This window comes from Lepidochelys kempii, chromosome 1 (assembly GCF_965140285.1).
Source record: "Lepidochelys kempii isolate rLepKem1 chromosome 1, rLepKem1.hap1, whole genome shotgun sequence".
NCBI classification, from domain to species: domain Eukaryota; kingdom Metazoa; phylum Chordata; order Testudines; family Cheloniidae; genus Lepidochelys; species Lepidochelys kempii.
In genome coordinates, this window is record NC_136380.1 from 160,425,848 (window position 1) to 160,452,275 (window position 26,428).

Consider the following 26,428-nt stretch of genomic DNA (forward strand, 5'->3'; position numbering starts at 1 on the left):
GCTTAGTACTTGAAAGGGTGGAGGGATTAGGTTGTAACCAGTAGTACTGTGGACCCTTCAAGGAGTGACCCATCATGTTCTTTAGCCCAGAAGGGGCACTGTTCCACGTAATTTGTTATAAAAAGCTGCTAACACTGCAGCTTTTTATCATATGCTCTATCTTGTCTGTCACTGTAACAGTCTTGCAAAACTGCCGTTGGTGCATCTCTGTGAAAATGAATGTTAAGTTAGTGATTGTGCTGATATCATCTCTAATGTTCCCCTGGTTGAGAATGCCACCTTTTAATTATATCATTCTTCAAGTGCTTATGACAGCTAATATAATCAGATGTAAATGGGAGTGCTCTTGCTATAGTTGTAAAAAAAACCTTGGTGCCGTACCTATACAATTCAGATATCTAGACCAAAACACAACTGCCATTCTGCCATTCTTAATAGATAATAAGCTATTACCAGCAGGACAGTGGGGTGGGAGGAGGTATTGTTTCATATTCTCTGTGTATATATAAAACCTGCTGCAGTTTCCACGATATGCATCTGAGGAAGTGAGCTGTAGCTCACGAAAGCTTATGCTCTAATAAATTGGTTAGTCTCTAAGGTGCCACAAGTACTCCTTTTCTATATATATACTGTATAGTGTATAACCAATTTCAAACTTGACTCTGCCTCTCTGTGAAAGTCTCAAACGATTCAGAGGCCTTTAATTTATCTTGACGAGAGTGAGGTATTTTAAAAAAAAATACTAGCTAAATCCGTATCCTAACAAAATTATTTTTACAATAAATACAAGATTCCACAGATGGGCTTTATTCTGTTGTCTCATCAAATCTGAACAAATTTTAATTTAGTTGTTATATATTTTAGCTGTAGTCCAGCACTGCCGTAAATTAGCCTGGACAGCTAGACATTTTTTTGATGCAATAGTTAATAACTACATACAGATTTTATCCTGCATATTATATATAGTTTCTTGGAACATTAGGAGTTAACAACAGTCAGTATATGCCTATTGCCTGAAAATATAATGTAAACTATTATAATTTTAGTGTGCTATCTTTTCTTCTATAATTCAGACTGACACTGTTATGTCTGATACTGAAAAATACAAAATATGGGGCAGCTTCGATCGATGAATTCAAATATCTTGAAATAGTTTCATAGAGTTTAAAGCCTCAAAGTACCATTAGATCATCTAGTCTGACCCTCTGCATATCACAGGCCCTTATATTTCATTTGCACAGCCAACCTTAATTCTGGCATTTCCTAACTTCTGAGTGCTTGCCTTTGCCACCTTAATAATATTCCTTCAATATAGCTATTTGTGAATAATTTCCTGGCTTTTTAATAAAGCAAATTGCAAAAATAGAAATCTATCCTATGGCATCATATTGATCATAGGTGATCAACAGGGTTGTAACCTTTAGATCCACTGCGCAGACCTCTGTCTCTTGACCTAAAGGAGGGTTCTTCTGTTTGCACAGACTCTTCTGCTCATTCCTCCCAAGCTTGACCCATTCTGCTGTGCCCTGTCCAACCTGTCCTTGTTCCAGTCCTATCGTTTCCCCACCTGTGTCCTTCTTCCAGTTCCATTCTCTTCACCTTGCCAATCCCAGTCTCTGCTCCTCAGGCTTTTCAGTCCCAGTCTTCCCCTCTGAGCTCCCCATCCCAGTCTCCTTGTCCAACCATTTTCAGTTCTCCCTCACCCTCTGGGTACAGCTCTTGTTCCCTCTGCATTTGAATTGGGCAGCTTCCTCCTCCATATTGACTGGACCCAAAAGGGAGTATAAACCCTGCACTGGTGATGAAGGGTTTAAAGAGTTGCTGTGGGCAAAGTTAGCCCCATCCTTCTGGCTCTGTCAATCACGTCAAGGATGGAATAAAGGCTTAAAAACAAGAAGTTCCCAGCAGCTGCTGGGCAGCTGTGGGAAAGACATATGGCAACTCAACACCTCCCAGAGGAGACTCCTGGAAGCCTACATGGGAACTTCCCTCGGGAAGGCCATTTACCATCCCCTGCCCCATGTGCTTACAAGGAGACAGTGACCTAGTTATACCAGCAAGGTAAGATAGGTCCAGCAAGCCCCAAGGCAAGCTGATTAGTTGCTTGGTGCTGCTACTCTCTACTCCTTGAGGGATTAGAGAAGCTGAGAACAGACAAGAGAGAGAGTGAGAGCGCTACCCCAGCACAGCCAATAGTCCAGTGGCTAGGGCACTCATCTTGGATATGAGATACAGGGTCTTAAACCTGGGTTTTCTATATCCGAGGTGAGTGTGCTAACCACTGGGCTGACAGCATTAAGGGAAGCATGGACATCACTGTCTGAAAAACGTCATCCATCTCTATCCTTAACGCCATGTTAATGTGGGGTTTTTGTTTGTTTTGGTTTGAGTTCTTTGCATTTGCATTTCCCTTGTTAGGGGGAATTTTTCACTTCCCTTACTGAAAAAGAAGTCCAGGAGAGAGGACGATGCAGCACAATTTTAAAAGAATGCAGTTTTCAAAAGTGTTGTCACTGATTTCATAAAGCTTATTTATCTCCGTGATTTAGAGACCTTCCCCCTATCTTCTGCTGAAGTTACACTACATTACCTCCTGCAAACCTGATAGAACAATTATATCAGGGTGTTTTTTCTCTAATAACTGACTCTCACTCATTAAAATGAGGGTTATGGATGGTGCATGTGTATGATATATATATATATATATATATATATATGTGCCTACATATGAATATTATATATATGTACTGTGACAGGGTCGGACCAGATGGCTATAGGAGATTAATAGAAGGCAGAAATATTAGCCCCAGGTTAAGTAGGTCCCTTTTCCCTGGGTAAGGTAACAGGGAAGGTTCCAGAACAATCACGAACCTTCTGGAGACAATTAAGACAGGCTGATTAGAACACCTGCAGCCAATCAAGAAGCTGCTAGAATCAGTTAAGGCAGGCTAATCAGGGCACCTGGGTTTAAAAAAGGAGCTCACTTCAGTTTGTGGTGTGCGTGTGAGGAGCTGGGAGAAAGAGGCACTAGGAGCTGAGAGTGAGAACGTGGACTGTTGGAGGACTGAGGTGTACAAGCATTATCAGACACCAGGAGGAAGGTCCTATGGCGAGGATAAACAAGGTGTTGGGAGGAGGCCATGGGGAAGCAGCCCAGGGAGTTGTAGCTGTCGCACAGCTGTTCCAGGAGGCACTTTAGACAGCTGCATTCCACAGGGCCCTGGGCTGGAACCCAGAGTAGAAAACAGGCTCGGGTTCCCCCCACATCCTCCCAACTCCTGGTCAGACACAGGAGGAGTCAACCTGGACTGTGAATTCAGAAAAACGGCCATCTGAGGGCTGCTGTGAAGCTCCAAGGCGAGCAAATCCGCCAATAAGCGCAAGACCCACCAAGGTAGAGCAGGAACTTTGTCACAGTACACACATATATGTAAGATTATAAAATCAGGATTATGATAATGGAAAAGTGGATGTAAAACCAACTGCCTGGGTGTAATTCTAGAATTATGATAGCAGGGGAGTTGGTGTGAAACCAGTATGACTGTCAAAGTAGTCGCAGGAGTCAATTTGAGAGCCAGTGGTCCTTCTTTAAAATCATCCTGCCAGTAGTCCCCTCTCACTTACATCTGTGGCCCTTAGCTCAAGTCCTTTAGTTGATCTCAGCCTCTCACATATAACATGAGGAGAGAGGCAATCTCCAGTGTGGCTAAGGCCCAAACTGTGGAAATAGTTAACTCCCTGTGCAGACAAAGGCATAGTAAGACTTCACTGGTTGGAAGCTGATGTTACATACATTCAGGCTAGAACTAAGGTGCAAATGTTTAACAGTGAAGGTAATCACCCATTGGAGCAATTTACCAAAGGAACATATTGGATTCTGCATCAACTGAGATCTTCAAATCAAGATTGTTGTCTCTGTAAAGTATATAGTCCAGCTCAACAACAGTTCAAGGGTGAAAAACTGTAACTTGTGTTATGTGGGAGGTTAAACTAGGCATTCACAATGGTCCCTTCTGGCCTTAGAATCTATGTAAACCTTCTTGCATTTCCTAATTTATGAGTGCTTGATTTTGCAATACTTTTAATGTAGGGGTGGGTATTTTGGCAGAGGGGGTACTTTATATATATGTCATTGGCATAGAAGTGAAGAACGCACTATGATTCAGTATCCTGATAAATGAGTGTGTTTGTACAGCAATAGAATCACACAGATCAGCCTCTTCTTTTCTTTCCTTCTCTTTTTTTTATGCAGTTGCTTAGCAAAGGCTTTTAGAACATTGTTTCTCCCTTTTCAGGACAGGTTAGATTAACACTTAGCAATGAACCCAGGATATATGGAGACAGTAGCTCAGATCAATAAATGTTGTTAGCAGATGTAATGTTAGCAGATGTCTAGTCTGTTTGTCTGTTCACCCTTTTCAGTTTGGAATAAATATTTTGATGAATGATAATCCCTGCTGATAAGGTTCAATATGCTGCAGTAAGGGGCAGACAATTGAAAGTCTAATGCTCCAGAGACTAAGTTGGATTCTGTACCTGGTAACACACAGTTGATGAAACTGTTTAGGAGAAATCAGCTGTTGTTAAGGAAATTTACAAAGAGCTAGACTGTGTCTAGTCCTGGGTGTCTGCACAAGGCCCAGACACAGTCCTGATCCTTGCACTCTCAATGCATAAAAACCAAGTGAATCCAGTCCAAATGGAGGTGAGTAAGCACCCCAAAGGGGCAGAACAAGTTGACAAGGGACAGGCCATTATTTGTATCAGCCAAGGTATCTAGACCAGTTTGGGAAAGGGAGCTCACTCTGTACCCTGTGAAAGGGTGGGTCAGAAGCCATTCATGTAGATGTTTCTGTTTGCATGCTGCAGAAAACTCCACTAAGGAACAGGTTTCAGAGTAGCAGCCGTGTTAGTCTGTATTCGCAAAAGAAAAGGAGTACTTGTGGCACCTTAGAGACTAACCAATTTATTTGAGCATAAGCTTTCGTGAGCTACAGCTCACTTCATCGGATGCATTCAGTGGAAAATACAGTGGGGAGATTTATATACATAGAGAACATGAAACAAGGGGTGTTACCATACACACTGTAACCAGAGTGATCACTTAAGGTGAGCTATTACCAGCAGGAGAGCCGGGGGGCGGGGTGTGTGGAACCTTTTGTAGTGATAATCAAGGTGGGCCATTTCCAGCAGTTGACAAGAATGTCTGAGGAACAGTGTGTGTGTGGGAGGGGGGTGGATAAACATGGGGAAATAGTTTTACTTTGTGTAATGACCCATCCACTCCCAGTATCTATTCAAGCCTATGTTAATTGTATTCAGTTTGCAAATTAATTCCAGTTCAGCAGTCTCTCGTTCGAGTCTGTTTTTGAAGTTTTTTTTGTTGAAGTATTGTCACTTTTAGGTCTGTAATCGAGTGACGAGAGAGATTGAAGTGTTCTCCAACTGGTTTTTGAATGTTATAATTCTTGACATCTGATTTGTGTCCATTTATTCTTTTACGTAGAGACTGTCCAGTTTGGCCAATGTACATGGCAGAGGGGCATTGCTGGCACATGATGGCATATATCACATTGGTAGATGTGCAGGTGAATGAGTCTCTGATAGTGTGGCTGATGTGATTAGGCCCTATGATGGTGTCCCCTGAATAGATATGTGGACACAGTTGGCAACGGGCTTTGTTGCAAGGATAGGTTCCTGGGTTAGTGGTTCTGGTGTGTGGTGTGTGGTTGCTGGTGAGTATTTGCTTCAGGTTGGGGGGCTGTCTGTAAGCAAGGACTGGCCTGTCTCCCAAGATTTGTGAGAGTGATGGGTCGTCCTTCAGGATAGGTTGTAGATCCTTGATGATGCGTTGGAGAGGTTTTAGTTGGGGATTGAAGGTGATGGCTAGTGGCATTCTGTTATTTTCTTTGTTGGGCCTGTCCTGTAGTAGGTGACTTCTGGGTACTCTTCTGGCTCTGTCAATCTGTTTCTTCACTTCAGCAGGTGGGTATTGTAGTTGTAACATTCAAAAACCAGTTGGAGAACACTTCAATCTCTCTTGTCACTCGATTACAGACCTAAAAGTGACAATACTTCAACAAAAAAAACTTCAAAAACAGACTCGAACGAGAGACTGCTGAATTGGAATTAATTTGCAAACTGGATACAATTAACATAGGCTTGAATAGAGACTGGGAGTGGATGGGTCATTACACAAAGTAAAACTATTTCCCCATGTTTATCCGCCCCTTCCCCCCCTCCACACACACATACACTGTTCCTCAGACGTTCTTGTCAACTGCTGGAAATGGCCCACCTTGATTATCACTACAAAAGGTTCCACACACCCCGCCCCCCTGCTCTCCTGCTGGTAATAGCTCACCTTATGTGATCACTCTGGTTACAGTGTGTATGGTAACACCCCTTGTTTCATGTTCTCTATGTATATAAATCTCCCCACTGTATTTTCCACTGAATGCATCCGATGAAGTGAGCTGTAGCTCACGAAAGCTTATGCTCAAATAAATTGGTTAGTCTCTAAGGTGCCACAAGTCCTCCTTTTCTTTTCACTAAGGAACAGTGACATAAAGTGACAACAACCTCAGTTTCACTGCAGGGGGACCACAGGCGGTGAGGGTCGCAGTGTTCCGAGGGAAGATTGCAAAGACAGATTTGTTGGAGGATGTGCTCTTTCAGTGAATCCCCTCAGCAATTTCCTCCAAGGTTCCTATGGACCTTTGGCCAAGAAATTAAAGCTGCTTCTCTCCTAATGGAAGGCAGTGGTGCAAACTGAAGGTAATGAAAGGAATCTCTCACAGGTGCGCTTGCTGGGGCAAGGAGACCTAATTTGAACCTTTCTGTGCTAGCACTAGTGAGCCTGACCAATGATCCTCTTTTTAAATAAAAGAAGTGCTCTTAGCTTCAGCACTCCTAAGACATTACATTGCTTGGCAGAGAGCTGAAATTTGCACTGTTTTTCCCCAGCCTTACTCTTCACTGGATCTTTCCTTGTCCTACTCGATGCTTTCTTACTTACCATGGGAGTGGAAAAACAATCGACTGAGCATATGGGGAAAAGCCCACAGGCTCTGGAGACCTGTTTGCTCAAGTACAAGCTTTTGCCAAACAGGAAAAAATGTTTGTTATAGCAGTACATTTTAGCAACACAGTTTTTGAAGTATTTATTATAGTATACTTGTCTGTACATTTAACAGTACTATATGGCTCTGTGTTACACTCCAGTGTAACTGCAGTTATACCAGCATAAAACTGGAGTAATGCAGTGGTAAGGTGGGCCTTATATTTAAAAAAAATTAAATAGTTTCTTTAGTTGGGGATGGATGCAACCTTTGTACAAATTATATTTATTCAAACATGACATATCAGAAATATCTCTCTTATAGCCACTTTATTTTAGAAATATTGTGACATATTTTGCCTAATAAATTTTTGTTGTCTGTCATTGGGTTCTTGAGATGTGAAGTATATTTGTTTTCCAAGAATATACCTATTCAGGTTAGCTCATTGAAGCTGTCTTGAGCAACTCAAGCATACAAATGTAATATTCGATTAGCTGTTAGCAACAAGTTGGAGTTGTCACTGAAATATTGACATTGGTCAAAGCAATGATACTAATAACATATTGGTTTTAAAAAATAGTCCCTGCCAGGACACCAAACCGCTACAGGTTGCGTGCATGTTAAAGTTTATACAACAGGAGTAAACAATGGTCTGTCTCATTTATGCTCTAATAACGTGTTTGGAGAGACAATGTGCTGGTCTTCAAATGTCACAACTTTCTAAATTCCAGCTGGAAACTGCTACATAGTGGTGAAGTCAACCTACATATTATAATATAAGAGATTAGGAGTGGGGAGGCTAAATTCAATACCTTGCAAAAAGCTACTCAAAAAATTGAATGTTAATTTGATCCTTCAGAATCTCCAGAATTAGGGTGGGAATTTCATGAGACAAGTCTTTCTTGCAAGTTTCTGGAACTTTTCATTTGTACATAAGCCAAAAATTACCTCAGACTATACACCTGCTTCTGATCCCAGCAAGAACCTGGAAGTATAGATGTGTGAAAATTATTTTCAGATGTTACATAAAAACATTCCCTATTCAGTCTGAACTGCTTTGCTGATGTCTAGTACAGCGTATCTAATACTTTCAGGCTTTAATGCGATCTCTAACAAATGTTTGCTAGATTTGGAAGCCATGACAAATAATGTCAAGTGACTTCCTACATGGGAGCCTGTACTCCTAAATTAGCACCTTTACTTCAAGCTATACTACTCTCAGAGTCCTCTGAAATGACATTTTTGAAGGGGGAAAGCCAATACTTTGTTCCTCTTTGTCTCCATTTTCACGACTATGGAAATGTCAACCTCAAAACTACAAATTGAAGAAAGAACAAGTCAAAGAACCCTAACCCACACTCTAGTGTATAGCTATTTTTGTCATCAGTGTGAATGGGAATTGGGACTGTTCCAATGTCCAACATCTGAAATTAATTTATTGGATCAGTATGGACTGTCACTGCTACCTGCAAGAATGTTTCTGCTGTCAACAGCAGCGGGGCTTCCAAATTCAAATTATTTTTTCTTCGGTCTCTTGACATCTATCCCATGATTCTGTTATAAGAGCTTGTGCAAATGGGTGAAGTTAATATCAGAACTTCACATATTTATTATTTCTCTGATTAATTTGTAGACACAAATCATAGTCTTTGACATATTAAACCCAAAGTGCTTCATTTTTCCATCAGATACAAGGCCCATGCACAATGTTTAATTCCAGTTAAGCCTTCTTAATAAATACATGATGTGTTGAACTAGGCCTCTTAATAGGACTTGCATACGACTGAAGTGGTGCACAGAACTTTTGCTGCCCTTGTGCATAGAAATTAATTTCACCCTAAGGTTCTGATCTTGCAAATACCTATGAATGTGCTTAACTTTAAGCCTCTGAGTAGTCCCATTTGAAGACAGTAGGGAATATTACGTAACTGGTAAGTAACTGTTTGCAGAGTTGTCTAGTGGTTAGAACACTAAGTTCTATTCCAGACTTATTCTGTGATGTCAGAAAGTTACTGAGGCCTAAATCCTCAAAGGTATTTGGGCATTTAACTCTCACTAAAATCAATTGGTGGTAGGTGCCTAAATACCTCTTGAGGATCTCGGCCTAAGACCTGATTCTGCAAGGTGCTGAATCTTTCCAGAGCATACTGAGCACCCTTGATTTCCTTTGATTTCCATGAGAGTCTAGGATGCTCAGAACTAGATCTGGGCAGGAATTTTTCAACAAAACATTTTTTCATCGGAACTAAAACTTTTCACAGAAAGATATCGATTTTGATCAAACTTTAGTGGCGAAGGTTTCTCAAGTCAGGGACAGAACTGAGAGAGAGGGAGACACACCCATCCACCACAGAATAGCCAACAGTCCAGGGGCTAGAACATTCATCTGGGATGTCAGACCCCGCAAGTTTAAGTTTCTGCTCTTAATCAGAGCAGAAACTTGAACCTGGGTCTCCCCCACCTCCCAGGGGAGTGCTCTAACTCCTGGCTATTGGCTATTCTGGGGTGGGTTTCTCTCTTGCTCTGATTTTTCACACAAAAAATTAAAAGGTCTCAATTTTTGTCCCAATGCAGACCACCATCAAATGCTGAAACCTCAACATTTTTTGCAAAATGGATTTTTTGTTTTCTGGGCAGCCTTACTGAGAATGTTTCAGGAAACACAACTTGCTGGATCAGGATGTAATCGTCTGATTTTAAGAGGTGCTGAGCACTCACAGGTGTCATTGACTTCAGTAGGAATTGTGGGTGATCAATATCTCTGAAGGTCTCATCACTTATCCATCTGTTAGATGGGGAAAATAATGCCTACATCACAGAGATGCTGTAAAGCTTATTTAATTAATGTAAATCATATTGAGATCCTTGCATAAAAACTGCTATGTAGTTACTATTTTTTATTTCTATTACATATGCGACATACCGGCTGGCAGGTTGAAGATAGTTTTCTTTTCAACAATTATCAGTATTTTCCATAATTATACTATACTTGCAACAACTCTTTTCTTTTAATTTCTCATTTCAGTTCCACCTTTCATCCAACCTTTTGAGTTTCCAAGGTTCTCCATTGGACAGCGAGTCTTCGTTCCATGTGTTGTGGTCTCAGGGGATTTGCCAATCACAATCACCTGGCAGAAGGATGGCAGGCCAATCCCAGCCAGTCTTGGAGTAACCATTGACAACATTGACTTCACCAGCTCCTTAAGGATTTTTAATCTTTCACTGATGCACAATGGGAATTATACCTGTATAGCTAGAAATGACGCTGCAGCTGTGGAGCGCCAAAGCCAATTAATTGTGAGAGGTAAGATATGTAATTAGTCTGAAGGGTACCAATTAAACAGAAGTCAACAATATTTCCAAATGATCACTGTTTGATGGAGGTAGAAAATCGTGGAATATGTGGTAATCCCTTCTCTCATCTTAAAGAACACAGAACAATAAAGCAGAAAAACAAACATAACTTTTTCTTTCTGAAAGTATTGAGCCTTGAGCCTAATCGGCAACCAAGGAATGCATTAGGGCACAGATGGGTGCCACAGGATTTAATTTATGGAAAATATTTTGAAGCACCAACCCACTCATCCTTTGGGAACAAAGCATTTAAACTGCTATTAGATTAGTTTCCCTTTATTGGTGTTCTCGTCTGATTCTCCATATTTTTAATTTAGAAGAACAGTATCTCCTACAAATCATGCTAATAAACTGGAGAACATGAAAATTTCTAGGAACTGCCTTTAGCAGGAGAATGATTTTTTCCTCCTGCTTATCAGTTTTTAAAATATTATTGTAATTAGCTAGATATTGTCCTTCTGTGTCTTTGCACCTGCTCTAAACGTATAATCTCTGGAATATGAATATAGGATCCCAAAAGTTAGAGATGGAAAAAACCTGTTAGAAGAGATACTCTGGAATTCCTTTTTCCTGTGAAAAAATTCAGGAAAATAATTTTGTTTTTGTAAAAGATTTTCTGCAACATTTTTTGGGTTTCCATTTAAAAGAGAGAGAGGGTGAGAGAGAGAGAGAGATGTGTTTTCAGTTTCAGCACCAAATTGCGCCCCCTAATAATTTTTTTTTATTGTAAGGCAAAATGTTTAGTTTCGTTGACATTTTGTCTGATCAGACAAAATTTGTCAGGTTTTGATTTTTTAATTATAAGCGTGAAAAATATAGTTAAAAGTAGATATTTCCAACTGAAATTTCTCCTTTTGATGAAAAAGCCATTTCATAAAAAAAGCTATTGATGAAAAGTCATTGAAAAAAATTGAAACAAAAAATTTCAACCAGCTTTACATATTATATTTAACCCATTTTCTTGGGGCCCAGTACTAGATTATTCCCTTTGTCATATTCTCAAGTTTATTATCCTATTATAGTATTATTACAACTATTTTTGTTATTGTGTTATAGTAGTACCCAAAGACCTCAGTCAGAACTGGGGCCCCATTGTGTGAGGTGCTGTACAAAGACACAGTACCTACCCTGAAGAGTTTACTGTCCATGAAGACAAAAACAGACAAAGACTGGGGGAACAGGGATACAATTTACAAGCAGGGGCCCCATTTCAAGAAAGCCCTTAAGAAGGTGCTTAAGTTCCTCTTTATTCAAGACAGCCCTTAAGTGCTTAACTGTTTAACTTGAAGTCATGTTTCTATTTCATTTGGGGTTTAAGTATGTGCATAATGTGAAGCATGTGCTAAAGTATTAACCTGAACAAGGCTGCCTTCCTGAATCAAGACCAGAACAGGGTGTGTGCGCGCGTGTGTGTTAGTTTTCATCCCAACCATCATTTGTAATTGTGAAAGTAGAATGTCCCCACCCCCTTCTTTCCTTTCCCAAGCAATGGAACCTCAACACCCTATTCTTTTTTCCCCCTCACAATCTCCGGGATGGGCATCACCTCTATGCAAAGAAATCATAATGAGTTCTAATAATCTCACCAAGCCACTGGGCCTGTGAAAGCTGTTCTGTTCTACCTGTCCCCTGCTTGTGTTACTACCTCTGCTGCTGTCCTTCTATTGCCCATACTTGTCTCCTGTCCAGGTGGGTCCCCACTGGCCTGTTCCCTCTCCCCTCCCCATGCCAGTATTGCTATTGACTCTCTCTTGTTTCCCCTTGTCACCTGTTCCTAAGGAGGAGGGCTTGGCTGGCTTTCTCTCGCTTCCTGTGTTTATGTTACCTCTGTTGGGTGCACTTCTACCCTCCCCTGGGTCATCTTGCCCTCCTAGGGAGAGGTTCGAGCTAACTTACTCCCTGCCACTGCTATGTCGCTACTACTACTACCCATCATCGGCTCGTCTTCATGAGGGGCTTGGCTGGCCTCATTGGTCCTCTCTGCTGAAGATGCTACCTCTTGCTGTGCCTGGGTCCTTGATTTTCCTTTTCCTAGAGGAAGTCCTTACAGACCAACCTCTGGAGATGACTGGGGGTAGCTGCTGTCCTACGTATCCCTGGGGGCTGAGGAAAGCCTCCTGGTGTCCTGATGCTTCAAAGTTCTGAGGGGGCAGGGGGGTGGAGTGGCTGGTATGTCTTCCCCCCTTTACCCATGCTGCTACAACCACTGACACTCTGCTGGGGTCTCCTTTAGTCTCCTCTCGTTTATCCTCTCCTCCTATCAACTTAAATGATAATGACTCAATCAGTTTCCCTTTGGACACTATTCCATATCTAGGGTGATATATTTCTGTTGGGAAAAGTTTTCTAATACTGAGCCTAAATTTTCCACTAGGTGCTGGACTGACCCCCTCCTCCTCATTGTGCCACCCCCAACACCCCATTTAAATTCACATAGGTCAGTAGACAGCTAGTATCAGAGGGTCACTGTTGGTCACTACTAATCTGGACTTAACCTGACCTAGACACCCTGAGGTAAAAGACTGGCTATCCCACTATCTGTTCTCTGAGACTATCAATCTGTCATCATTTATCTTCCTATTATGAGTATCATACTACAAAAGTGTTATATTTTTCTAAATAAGCAAAGCAGTTTTCCCCTATATAATGGCAGAATAAATGGTACTTAAGCTGTTCCCGTTTCTAATCCATATTGTGCAACAGCTTCTGAACAATATGCTCTGGACTTAAACACTGGTCTTACCAACTGGCAGGGGATGGGTTCTTGGAAAAGTCTCATTTATGTGAAGTGTGTGTTTCTTTTATACAAGAGTAGAGAGAAATCATGTGTGCTGGTGTGGAAAAGTCAAGAGAAATATGACTGTTCATCATAAATATTTATTCTCCCTTATTGCTCTATACACTGATGTTATTTATTTTAAAAGTTGAATTTAAATGTTTTTTTATAAAAAAGATAATTACATTTAAAAATATCTGGGAATCTAGATAATTTAACAGCACATGGGTAGACTTAAAATAGCATCTAAATACACTGCAATTCAAAATTGAATTGAAGAGCATTTTATCTGCCAACAGTTGATTTCAGGAGTCTGTATTTCTCCTGCAGTGGCTGTTGACAACATCATTAATACCTACAGTACTGTAAAGCAGAATAGGAAACTGTTTATTACCAGTGAGGTTATGAACTTTTGAAGGGTTCATACGGTGACTCATAAATTGGAGAGAAAATAATCTTTATTCTGTCAAACCATATTTATCTGTAATTTTTAAACATGCATATCTTTGTTAATTTTGGGGGGCTGTCAAATAAGTCTTGTGTGTTTTAAGTGTTTTAATTTGCCTTTAGACTCTGCCATTTTGCAGGCAATAAAAATGGTGGAAAACATTATTTTCTTTGAATTGCTTGCACCTTAGGTGAGATACTTTGCCATGCTCCAGCCCTGTTGTGCTACATAAAAGTGCCAGAGAGATCCCAGTGCTGTCTGAGTTATACTGGAGGCCTCTCCTATCGACCTTTGTTTTAAAAATAAACTCACCTACTTGAAGGGAAATCCATCCACCCTCTTCTTTCAAAGATGGCTGGTAATCAAGCCAAATGAATGAAAATGTGGCTCACTTTTATAAATTCATGCTATGCTGGCTCCTGTCAGTTTTTACAGAAAAGTTCTATAGATTGTACTAGGGATTAAATCAATAGGGCTATGTAAAAATTACTCTAAAATCTATATTAATCATTATTATTATTATTTTGATTATTTTATTTCCTGGTAGCACCCTCAATATGCTACACACTATACAAACACAAAAGAAAGAAAATGACTCCTGCTGAGAAAAGCTTTCACAGAATTTCAGAGAACTGTGTCCTTCCTATAGAATTTTTAAACCATCTTACAGAACTAAATTCAGCATTTTCTCTCTTCAATAGGCTGGTTAAAAATTCTACAGAATGGTTTTGATTAATAATTCCTCTGGGGCTTTTCTAATACAGGAGTAAAGTAACTGTGAAATAAAAAGGTAGTCAAAAGTGTTTTAATTGGTGAGAAAAATCCTCATAAATATATTATGAATTCACAAATTCTAAAATACTACTAGAACAGAGATTTCAAAGAAAGCAATGTGTGCATAAATCATGATTTTAACATCCTTTTGTGTGAACACATCATGTGTTTAAATTCAGATAAGGTCTTTAAATACCTAATATCCCCCCATAATGCATTTAATGGAAATATGCTTTCATTTTGTCCTTGCTTGATCTATCTTATATTGACAGATAGTTAAGCAGCCAATGAGGAGTTCCAGAGCCTTGAATGTTCCATAAAGGAAGAAAAGAAAAGGAGGACTTGTGGCACCTTGGAGACTAACAAATTTATTTGAGCATAAGCTTTCGTGAGCTACAGCTCACTTCATCTGATGCATCCAGTCGTTGAAGTGTTCTCCTGTCGGTTTTTGAATGTTATGATTCCTGATGTCAGATTTGTGTCCATTTATTCTTTTGCGTAGAGACTGTCCAGTTTGGCCAAAGTACATGGCAGAGGGGCATTGCTGGCATGTGATGGCATATATCACATTGGTAGATGTGCAGGTTGAACGAGCCCCTGCGTGGCTAATGTGATTAGGTCCTATGATGGTGTCACTTGAATAAATATGTGGACAGAGTTGGCATTGGGCTTTGTTGCAAGGATAGGTTCCTAGATTAGTGTTTTTGTTGTGTAGTGTGTGGTTGCTGGAGAGTATTTGCTTCCAGTTGGGGGGGGGCTGTCTGTAAGCAAAAACTGGTCTGTCTCCCAAGATCTGTGAGAGTGAGGGATCATTTTTCAGGATAGGTTGTAGATCTTGGATGATGCACTGGAGAGGTTTTAGTTGGGGGTTGAAGGTGACAGCTAGTGGCATTCTGTTATTTTCTTTGTTGGACCTGTCCTGTAGTAACTCCTGGGTACTCTTCTGGCTCTGACAATCTGTTTTTTCACTTCAGCAGGTGGGTATTGTAGTTTTAAGAGTGCTTGATAGAGATCTTGTAGGTGTTTGTCTCTGTTTGAGGGATCGGAGCAAATGTGGTTGTATCTTAGAGCTTGGCTGTAGACAAAAGATCATGTGGTGTGTCCTGGATGGAAGCTGGAGGCATGTAGGTAAGTATAGCAGCCAGTAGGTTTCCGGTATAGGGTGGTGTTTATGTGACCATCGCTTATTAGCACAGTAGTGTCCAGGAATCTTCTTGTCAACTATCTAAATGGGCCACCTTGATTATCACTACAAAAGTTTTTTTCTCCTGCTAATAATAGCTCATCTTAATTAATTAGCCTCTTACTCCACTTTTTCATGTTCTCTGTATATATATATATCTTCTTACTATATGTTCCATTGTATGCATCCGATGACGTGAGCTGTAGCCCACGAAAGCTTATGCTCAAATAAATTTGTTAGTCTCTAAGGTGCCACAAGTACTCCTGTTCTTTTTGCGGATACAGCCTAACATGGCTGCTACTCTGAAACCTATTAACAATAGTGGGGATCAAAAACACTTTCATGCCTTTTAAGGCCAGAAAGGCCCATTATGAGTGCCTAGTCTGACATCCTACAAACTTTGATCATGCTACTAAGACTATGATGAATACTTTTTTTTTAAATTTATTCAGGAAGGATATCCGGGTTTATGAAAAGCAAAATTAAATTAAAGAACAGCAATGGTTGTGTAATCATTTATTTTAAGTAACTTTGGTTCAAGTCCATCAATATGACACTGGTGAACAGTGTGTAGTTGGATCACTGATCGACCTTTCCCTAACTTTGTGGGACTTTTTTCAGACAAGCAGATAGTAAAATATTTCCTAGTCTAAAAAATGTCACCATGGCAGTAAATTTTATCTTCCACAATCTGTTTTGATTTCTCTGAGCCTTTGTTTCTCTTTGTTAAAGCCTGAAACTTTTAGTCATGAGGGAGAATACCTTTTAGGTGCTTCTGACTTCAACCATTAAATAGTTTGAGCCTGTCAATTTATTGCTGATCACCTAGTCAACTCAAACCTTAGCACAGATCCATCGGTCGCGGGAAATGAGTGAGCCTTAAAGAAACTCAATGCTAAATCAGTGTAAAATGTCTACCTTTATAAGCTCAGGAGCCAAAGCTGCTGGAACAAAGGTAATATTCAGAAAGGAATCACTCCATCATATTCTCATTAGATTTTTGAATGTATTTGTGAAGTGATGTGTAGGCAGGTAAGGCCAAAGCATTAATACGATAGCGAGAGGTGCACCAGACTATTGGCTCTTTCCCCAGAGTTGACTTTACTAAAGCTCATCAGCCTGGTCAACTTGGAGAAGTCCTTACCAGACAGATTTTCTTGATTTCTCCAAGGTCCAATGAATGCCTTGAAGAAACTGGAAAGTGAGATCATCTTTATAGGGCAAAACTAGATCAAAAGTCAAAATCAAAAGATGACAGCCTGTGTGTATATGTTCCAAAAATATGTTGGTAACACTGAAGTAGTCACTCATTTGAAAATAAAATTGCAGGAGGTACGGATTGAGAAAAACAAAAACAAAAAAAAACCCACTATGAAAAGAGAAACTGAAGATGTCCTTTCTTTTTATCACCTGGTTACTTCCCATGCCAGTCATAGAAGAAGAAAGTCCTTTGGCTTGGCTAGAAGACAAAATAAAATAAGTAGATGAAAGATCATTGAACTACTGTAAAAGTCTGTGTCATTTTGCTTTGTTGTAGCAACATTTCTGGTGTCCAGTGGAAATCTAGTAATAGCAATAAAGATACCAGCCCAACTGGCACCAAATGGCATTCTTGTAGATAATCTTTACAGAGAGACAAAAGTTTGAATGGGCATAGAAATTAATTCGTTCATTACTCATAATTGTAAGGGTTGAAGCACTCTGTATTTGTGGAACTATGTGGGAAAGCTTTTATGCTGCTGTTCATGCTGTATTTGTTCTGTAGCAAAATATTAGACTCCAATTTCCACAGTTGTCAATCTGGCACTAAATTCGATAATAGTAGCAGTATGTTAATAATGATAAATTATATACACACATTTGATCCGGAAGGATACAAACCATTTCACAAAATTATTGTTCCTTTTTGTAAAACAAGTAATCGCATACCATGCTTCAGGGCATCAGCTGATCAGTATGGGACTGGGATTTCCTCTCCCCCTCTCCCCATGTACTACACTGTATGCACAACTGGCCAGGTACACCTTGACAGGTTTTTTTCAAAATCCTCTCAAGTGTCATGCTCCTGGTAGGCTACAGTCTGAGGAAGGGTCCTCGATGTGATGGACCATTTTGTCTGAGCTGGTATGGAAAATTGTGTTTGTACATAGCACCACTGAACAGCAACCACAACTGTTGTGGTAAAGTGGCAATCAGCTAGTGTACAACATACTGCTCCTGAGAGGGGAAATTTTGGCTAAGGTGATCTGAGCAAAACCAGATATTGTGGAAGTACAGTGGAATCTGTAGTGTCCATAAAGAGCAGCCCAGAGCCTGGTTTTTAAGGCCCTATCTGAAAGGCATTCACCCCCAAAGGATAAGAAACTCAACTTATCCCTCTAAGAGGAATGCGAGACCGTGTCTGGACATGAACAAGTGATTCCAGGGAGTCAGACTTTAATCCTATGTCACTAAGCCACCTGTCCCATCATGATGAGATGCCAAAGTCTGGTAGGTTGGGCATAGGACTGGGAGTAAGGAGAGCTAGGTTCTAACTCATAGTTGACATCTTCTGAGGTGCTGAGCTCAACGGAAGTTGTGACTGGTCAGCACCATTTATATGAAGCCTGTGTGTGACATGGGCTCTCTGTGGTGTAGTTACCCTGTCTGTAAAACTGGAGTAATGATACTGACCCATTTTTGTCACGTTTTGAGATTCATGAATAACAAATATATCTGTAAATCTCAAAACACTTCACAAAAATGGGTCAGTATTGTAACATTGTAGCCTCCACTGTTTTGAAGGACAAAATAAGTCCCGTATTTATCTAGTTGCATATTATCTTGGAGCAGGGGTGGCCAAGCCGTGGCTCCGGAGCCACATGTGGCTCTTCAGAGGTTAATATGCAGCTCCTGGTATAGGCACCGACTCCGGGGCTGGAGCTACAGGCACCAACTTTCCCGGGGGGGGGGGGGCGCGAGGAGAGAGAGTGCTCACTGCTCAACCCCTGGCTCTGCCACAGGCCCTGACCCCACTTCACCCCTTCCTCCAACGGGTCCCTGTCCCTTCCCGCCCCCTCCCCCAAGCCTGCCATACCCTTGCTCCTCCCACTCCCCCTCAGAGCCTCCTGCACACTGTGGGAGTCACGGGGAGGGAGGAGGAGGTGCTGATCAGTGGGGCTGCCAGCTAATGGGGGCTGCTGATGTATTACTGTGGCTCTTTGGTGATGTACATTTGTAAATTCTGGCTCCTTTTCAGGCACAGGTTGGCCACCCCTTAGAGTGTCGTTTGTAATTACTAAACTACTATGTTCATTTATTATTCTAGTAACAATGTTTAGGTGATAAATTATCTTGCCCCTTGGAAAACCAAGGGTAAAGATACTGATTCTGTATTGGACACATCTTTATTCTCAACCTTTGACAATGTTACTAGGATTTTAATCCCTGAATACCTGTGCTCTTCAATTGACCCGTTATCCACTGACTCAGATCCCATCTCTATCAAACCCGGTCAAGCTGAGTGCAACACATTTCCATCCAATTCTGGAGGAAATTCAAGTGTCTCATTATTTTTAAAATGATGTCTCCTTTATTATAAATATGTCCATTCTCCAACATATCCTTGTATGAGGCAGGTGCTACTCTAATCAGAACTGTAGCCTTTTGTCTCCAGGTCTAAGGAGTCACCTTTGTATGCACCATATCTTTCTGCCAAAAATGTGTTCCAGGATGTTTCCTGAATCAGGCAAAGTATTTGTTTTACAGAATGTTAGCAGTTTATTTCCATGCAGGAATTTACGGATGGTTACTTCTTTATTGATTTTGGGAAATCTTGAAGATAATTTGCTTCCCTTTAACAGTTGTCCAGGTGAAACATGCTGATGTCACTAGACTGTGAGCCATATAAACCCAAGTATGTTTGTGTTACTGCCTAATAGTGGGGGGGGGCGGTTAGAAGGCCTTGGAAAATCAGTACCCCAGATCCCCTTTTCTGCTTTCCTATTTGCTTGGTGATGAAATGGATTTATAACAATTTGGTTTCATATGCTGATGTAAATATTTTATGTTAATGAATGGAATAATGTGGACAATTGTCCTAGATTATGATTGCTAGGGTTGCAGTTTTGGTGATTAGCTTTCATGTGAATTAATGCAGTACTTGATTTGTGCTTGACAGCATGGCAATCCTCTGGAAAACTGGAATAATTATGAACAATAAATACAGTAGCCCTTTCCATTGCAAAGTAATAAATGAGAACCTGCCTTTTTCAGTGCAAAGGTGGTTATTGTTTCTGTCACAATTAGCTCCTGTGGTTTATTGCAGTAATATTTAAGACATACTGACATTTCTTGTCATCTGCTCATTGTCTTTATTCATATTTGGTTAATAAACAGCTTCACACTGTATTAGATTTTTCAGTGTCCTTGATAAAACTTTAGGATTTAATTTAGAAAAGGAACTTGTAAAATGATTGTCTGCCCTCAATAACATTGCTCCAACAAGTGCTAACTCATCCTGCAATGGATGGTACTACTTACATAAGCCACTAAGCCACCTGTACTGGAAATGTTAGGTCATTGGTATAACACTGGTCATTCTGCTGTTTCTGCTTTGCTTCCATTGCACTGTTTTTCTGATGCATGCCATATACCAAATTAAATAAAAACACCTTTTACAGGCTCAGTCACCTAACATAATTTTCTGTCTGGCACTAAAACAAGAAGAAGAAGATTTTTACATATTGAGGATACAAATGGTTTATACACTTCCGTTCTCCAAGTGTGTGGTCATTAGTTAAGCACTGGAACAAATTACCTAGGGGGGCTGTGGAATCTCTGTCACTGGAGGTTTTTAAGAACAGCTTAGACAAAAATCTGTCAGGGATGGTCTAGATAATACTTAGTCCTGCCATGAGTGCAGGGGATTGGACTAGATGACCTCTTGAGGTCCCTTCCAGACTTACATTTCTATGATTCTATGATTATGGGCCTGATTCAAAGCCCATTGAAGTCAATGGAAAGACTCCCATTGACTTTAATGGACTTTTAGATTAGACCCTATATGCCTGAGGCCTTCTTTTTTTTAGAACCTTTGGCTCAGAGTACTTCAAACTCTGAAAGCCATAAATCATGGTTGTCACCTTTGGAAGTCTATGTCTATGCAAGTCTATGACATTCTGGTCAGTTGCTCAAAACCAACAGATCTAGTGACCTCTGTAACACATATCTATCAGGTAACGCAGATCATTTCTCTCTCATTTGAGCATGACCTCAGAGAAGTAGAGATCAGCCAAAAATTTCCACATTTGTTTATAGAATGATGGGCACTGGTTTGAACTGCATCATTTTAAAGTAAAGTGATCTTTCTAAGAGGTAGGTGGTATTAATATTCTTGTTATCATATTACTTTGTTCAATGATATTTAGATCTATTTTTCTCCTTTATTTTCTTTGATTTCCTCTTTTTCTAAAACCTGTCAGCATATATAATTATTTTGATACAAAAAGGAAGCAGTTTTTAAAAAAAAAATATTGCTTGTTCCTAGACACCCATTCTACCTCTGTCTTCCACAGCTAGCACTCTCGTGCTGCATGTGAGGATATGTCATCATAGGAGCCTGATTCTAAGGCTGATCACATGAGACACCAAGTGGAATTTACCATTCAACCTTTTTTTCCCCCTGTAATCTCTCACGCAGTGGTGCACTATATATATATATATAATTTTCAATGGAAAAAAACTGCTTTAAATTAGTGCAAATTAAAATGAAGAAAAATCAAAAGTAAAAAGTTTAGCGATTAGATTTGAATTCTGAAAAGTTATCTTTTTTTTATTTTGCTTTGTGTGAAATTTTGTGCCCATTTCTAATTTTTATTCCCATTAAAATTCCTAGAGTTGGTCAGTAATTTTCTGAATTATCTTCTCAGCTGCACAATTTCTCAATGATTCCTTGTTTATCCCTCAGTTCCCCCTAGATTTGTGGTTCAACCAAGTGATCAAGATGGGATTTATGGTAAAGCTGTAATCCTCAATTGTTCTGCAGAGGGTTATCCTGTACCCACCATTGTCTGGAAGTACTCAAAAGGTATGACTTCTTTCATAATCATTTGGGTCCATATTCTGGAACTCATACTTCCGTTTAGTAGCACCTTACTCAGTGTAATTCAATAGCACTAGTCATGGAGTAATAGTGAATTTGAGTTAAGAGTATCACAATTTAGTCCCCCAATATTTAAAGTAGTACTATTAAAATTCATGTGTTGCATCTGCATGTATGGGTATACACTCTTCTGTTGGCATTTGACTGTCTACAGTGATTGTAGGTTCTGAATAAAGTCTCAAGAAGAAGGGTGCAGAAGGTAAATGTTGCTTTGATTGCTGTGACCTTCAGAACAAGGTTCATTGTTACTACTTGGTTTGGGTTTTGTTCTTTTAAAATCCATGATAACACAGCCAATCATACCTTTTCTGCAAAGAAGAAAGGTCAGATAGTATTAGCATAACCCAGTAATTCAGTATGCGCTTTACATAATGCTTTAACATTTTATTCTTATGTAACAGAGCATTAAAACTGGCCCCACTTGACCCCAGCTAACCACATGAAATTGACAGCTTTTTAATTAAAATGTGCTGCCTGCTAGATTGTGTCTTTTAGCCAATTATTTGTTAATGCTTACCTTGTGTCAAAGCGGGTGTTATTTCAGAAAGCAACTGTACTGTATACGTTAGTTAGATGTTCACACTTTACCACAGTATAAAAGAGAATACCTTATCACAGCAAGTTGTATGTAGACCAAAAAAAAAAAAACCCCACCAAAAAACAATTGACTTCTGGGTAAAGTTTGGTGCCCGTTGGGGCAAAAGCTGAGGCAACACTACATGTCCTTTTCAGTTTAATAGCACTGTTTCGCTTTACCAGTGCATGGAAGAAAATTTGGAATTAATATAAACACTTCACGATGTGCTTTTATTTTCACTTTCCATGTTGTGGTAATAAGGAAATAACAATTATTCTGTGTTCCATTTGTATTCTGAAGAGGGAGGCCAAGTCAGGCAAGCTAGATTCCAGCTAACAGCATGTAAGCACCACTAGGGGTTTTTTTTAGTAGCAGAAAAGAGAAGTTTAATTGTAATGATGTTCTACACATCTAAGTGAAAATCCTGTAATGATTTCCATTCACAGCTCTTCCTGAATCTTGGATAAAGTAGGTTTCTCATGCAGAACGAAGTTTTAGATGATATTAGAAGTGGTCAAAAATGTTTGAATTTTTGAAGTTCCAACTTTTTTTCTCCAGAACAGCTCTAGCTGACATGGACAACATTTTTATGCTGACACTGTATTTTGTTACTACATCATGATTTCATCAGAAGATTTAATTAAAATGTTGTACAGATCTCTAGGCTATACAGTCCATCTTGTCTTAAAATGGCACACTATATACTGTGATAGGTTTCAGAGTAACAGCTGTATTTGAGCCGTGCTCAAATAAATTGGTTAGTCTCTAAGGTGCCACAAGTACTCCTTTTCTTTTTGTGATAGGTTTGTACTAGGATCCAAAATAATTACTGTAGTGGAGATCTTTAGCAACAAAGTGCACAGGTACCATCAAGTGTGTAGATGCCATGTAGAGTTTACAGATTATCAACAAATCCAAAAACCAGTTAGCACCAATAAAAGGTTTCTAAAGTTAGTGCAAAAGGAAAGGCAGAATGGTGTTTGTGCACAATGGATTAATGTTTGACAACCTTATCACTGCTGTAGACTTATGACCTAAATCAATGTATAAACTCAAGTAATAATGAGCAAGGTGGTATTATCATAGTCTCTAAAGAACATTCAGTCACGTCACAAAACTCAGTACACAATAATGTATGATTGACGGTCACGGCTCAAGATGGACTTTGGCCTGGAATAGCTGGTGTTTTGCAAGTCCGGAGTGAGATGCCTTTGCATAGCTACATGTAGACACTTTCCCAGATTGTGCCTGTCTTTCACCAGTGCTATTAGTCCTTCACTCACTTTCTATGAGCACCAAAATTACCCACAGAATTTTGAATACAACAACAAGAGAGCATCTGTGCACAGACACCTGGGCTTTGCACTGCCAAGACACACACACATTCATGAAGTGTAGCTATTTCCCGTGCACTAACCACAAGAAAGTCAGTTCATTCAAGAACAAGAAGTAGGAAAAGAGAAACATCATTAATGTGACTAATACAGTTGAAGATCTGTGCAGACATTATCCTATAATGTTACCAAGTTCAGTGCATCTGCCTAAGTAATCTTCCATGTAACTGCCAGTCCCAAAAGTAAGCTCTTTTAGGATTAGAGAAGCTTAAATTTGCACATATGTTACATTTTAATATTCCAAATGTTGTATTCATGCGTTGTTATAGCTTTCTCTTTCCCCATAGTATTTTCTCATTCCATTTTCTTTTAGGCTTACTCAGCCCAATGCTTATAGTAATTAATGTTGATGGATATCAAATTCATGTACAGAAAGTTATATAAGAGAACCCCATTGAAAAATATATCCATGTGATTTCTCTGATAATGCCCCCTGCTGCCTCCCAAATTAGACTGTCAGACCTTTGGAACAGGGCCCTTGTCCTTGTCTGTGTTTGTAGAACACCTAAGACTGTGAGACCTGATCCTGATTTGGGCTTCTAGGCACTATGATCATATAAAGATTATATTGTAATCAACTATCTAAATGGAAGCTAAATTGATAGCAATGGAAATCCGCATCCTCTATCAACAATACAAATACTATCTATGTAATCTCTCTAAGGTGTTCCAAGGAATCTATCAACACAATATCAAAGGGTATGTCTATCTGTGGTCAGGTGTTTCGTTGCTGCGCATGTAGAGTTACCCAAGCTAACTTAAATCTAGCTAGCTCAGGTACTGGAGTAGTGAAGCTGTGGCAGCACAGGCTTCAGTGTGGACTGTACAAGTCCACATGGGACCCTGGGTGCTCACTCATGTGGCTATCCTGCACTGAAGCCCATGCTGCCATGGCCACACTATTATTGGTAGCCATGCTAGCTAGATTAAAGCCAGCTCAGATACAGCTACACTAAAGCGAAGTGAAATTTTTTGGATGAATAGTTTATTTGCAGAAAAAAAGAACAGTTTTTGGTGAACCGAAACTATTCATGAATTCAGGCTGAATTTGTCAAATAATTTTAGATGGAAAAAAAAATTGGACGAAGATGAAATTTTTTTTTCAGGTCAGCCACCAAAATGAAAATTAATTATTCCCTGAGCTACAGATGCTGCAATCACACCTCCAGTTGCCATGTAGACATACCATAAGTGCCAAAGCATAGACAATGGTAGTGCAAGATTCCCTTTAAACGCACTTCAGTTCTGTTGTGTTCCAGAAGGAGTACCTATAAAAACAAAAGGATTGTTTAGTTGCCATACCCAATTCTTGGTGAATTTTGTGAGGAGAGCATTTGTAGCATTAGAATGGGACTGAAACCACCAATGTTGAAGTGGGAATAGGGAAGCAACGATATTCAGTACAGACTTGGGCCAAATTCAAGCAACTGCTCCTGAGGTACTGTATCTTATCAGTTGTCCCCTGAATCATTCAGTCTCTCCATACCCATGCAAAAATGACTTCAGCTCAATCACTTGGGATTGGAAATGGGACCTTTATTCTCTTGCATGAGCAAGACCCTTGATGTTTAATGATGATTCAAGAATCAGTGGATTCCAGATCAGAAACATGCACAATAACTTTGCTACTGAAGGGTATTATGCTTCACTCGGCTGTGTAGTGGAAGGGAGTCAAAGTGTTCAGCTAAGGGGTGGAAGGGAAAAGTGGCCACATGAGAGGTTAACCAACTCTGTCTATTTGCTCTTTTCTCCTTGACAGTTGTTATATATAAGACCTACTCCACAGAGCTGGGTAGGGTATGGCCATAGGGATGTGGGGAGGAGTTGAGGGAACAACTACTGTGTCGCTTAATCCCTTATCAAATTAACATGAAAGCACCAAAATTTAGTGGTGCCATGAGCAAGAGTGAATCCATCTTTGCAGTTTTTCCCACTGGGGACTATGACATTGGGGCTCAGCCAATGTCAACGCAGCAAAGACAAATGTCATGCTGCCATTGTTGTGTGGGAAGCCTGGGAGAAGAGCAGACAGGCTGAGATCTAAGGGGCATGACTCTGTTATTCCAGCAAATATTTGTCTGTCAGAAGAAGTAGCAGAGTACACACTGCTTGTGGACCCATCTCCAGGAAGTGTAATGGCCCATGCCCTCTAGATCTGTCCTCCTTTTTAACATGCAAAATGAAGCATATGGGCCTAACCAAGTAGATTTTTCATTTCTATCCAACCAGCCTCCATGTCTGCCAAGTCTTAAGATGGATCTGAATTCTGTATTTTAAACTAATTATTAAATTGAGCCTGTGATGGGTTGTGCCCCTTCAGGATGCCACCTGATGTGCTGGGATACCACTGAGCCCACTTGTTCTGCCAGCCAGGGCACCCTTTTTACCTGTCTTGCTGAGCCAGGCTATTAAGCTTCCTCTAGCACACACACAGGCAGGGCCACACCCAACTGCACAATGACAGACACTGAGATCAGCTCTAGAAAGCCTCAGCCTAAGGGACTTGCCCCAGCACTCAGGTATCCACCTCCCTTGGAGTGCAGATCCAAAGGTATATTGTCTTGAGCTATAGAGAAATGTATGCATAAATTCGCCCCCTCCCTCAATGTGAAGGAAGCTATGCACAATTTCTCCCCCCCCCCACCTCAGTTAGAAATTACAGAAACTGCGTTTAATAATAAACAAAACAAATTTTATTAATTATAAAAGGTAGATTTTA

At 40.1% G+C, this 26,428-nt stretch overlaps 1 protein-coding gene across 1 annotated transcript in view; it reads left to right on the plus strand.

Annotated features, from left to right (window-relative positions):
- DSCAM (DS cell adhesion molecule) overlaps positions 1-26,428 on the plus strand; it is a 628,496-nt gene that overhangs the window by 390,576 nt on the left and 211,492 nt on the right. Inside the window, exons 9-10 of the mRNA XM_073360366.2 lie at positions 10,087-10,365; positions 21,544-21,663. Of these exons, the coding sequence (XP_073216467.1) occupies positions 10,087-10,365; positions 21,544-21,663 (399 nt within the window). The remainder of the gene's footprint in view (positions 1-10,086; positions 10,366-21,543; positions 21,664-26,428) is intronic.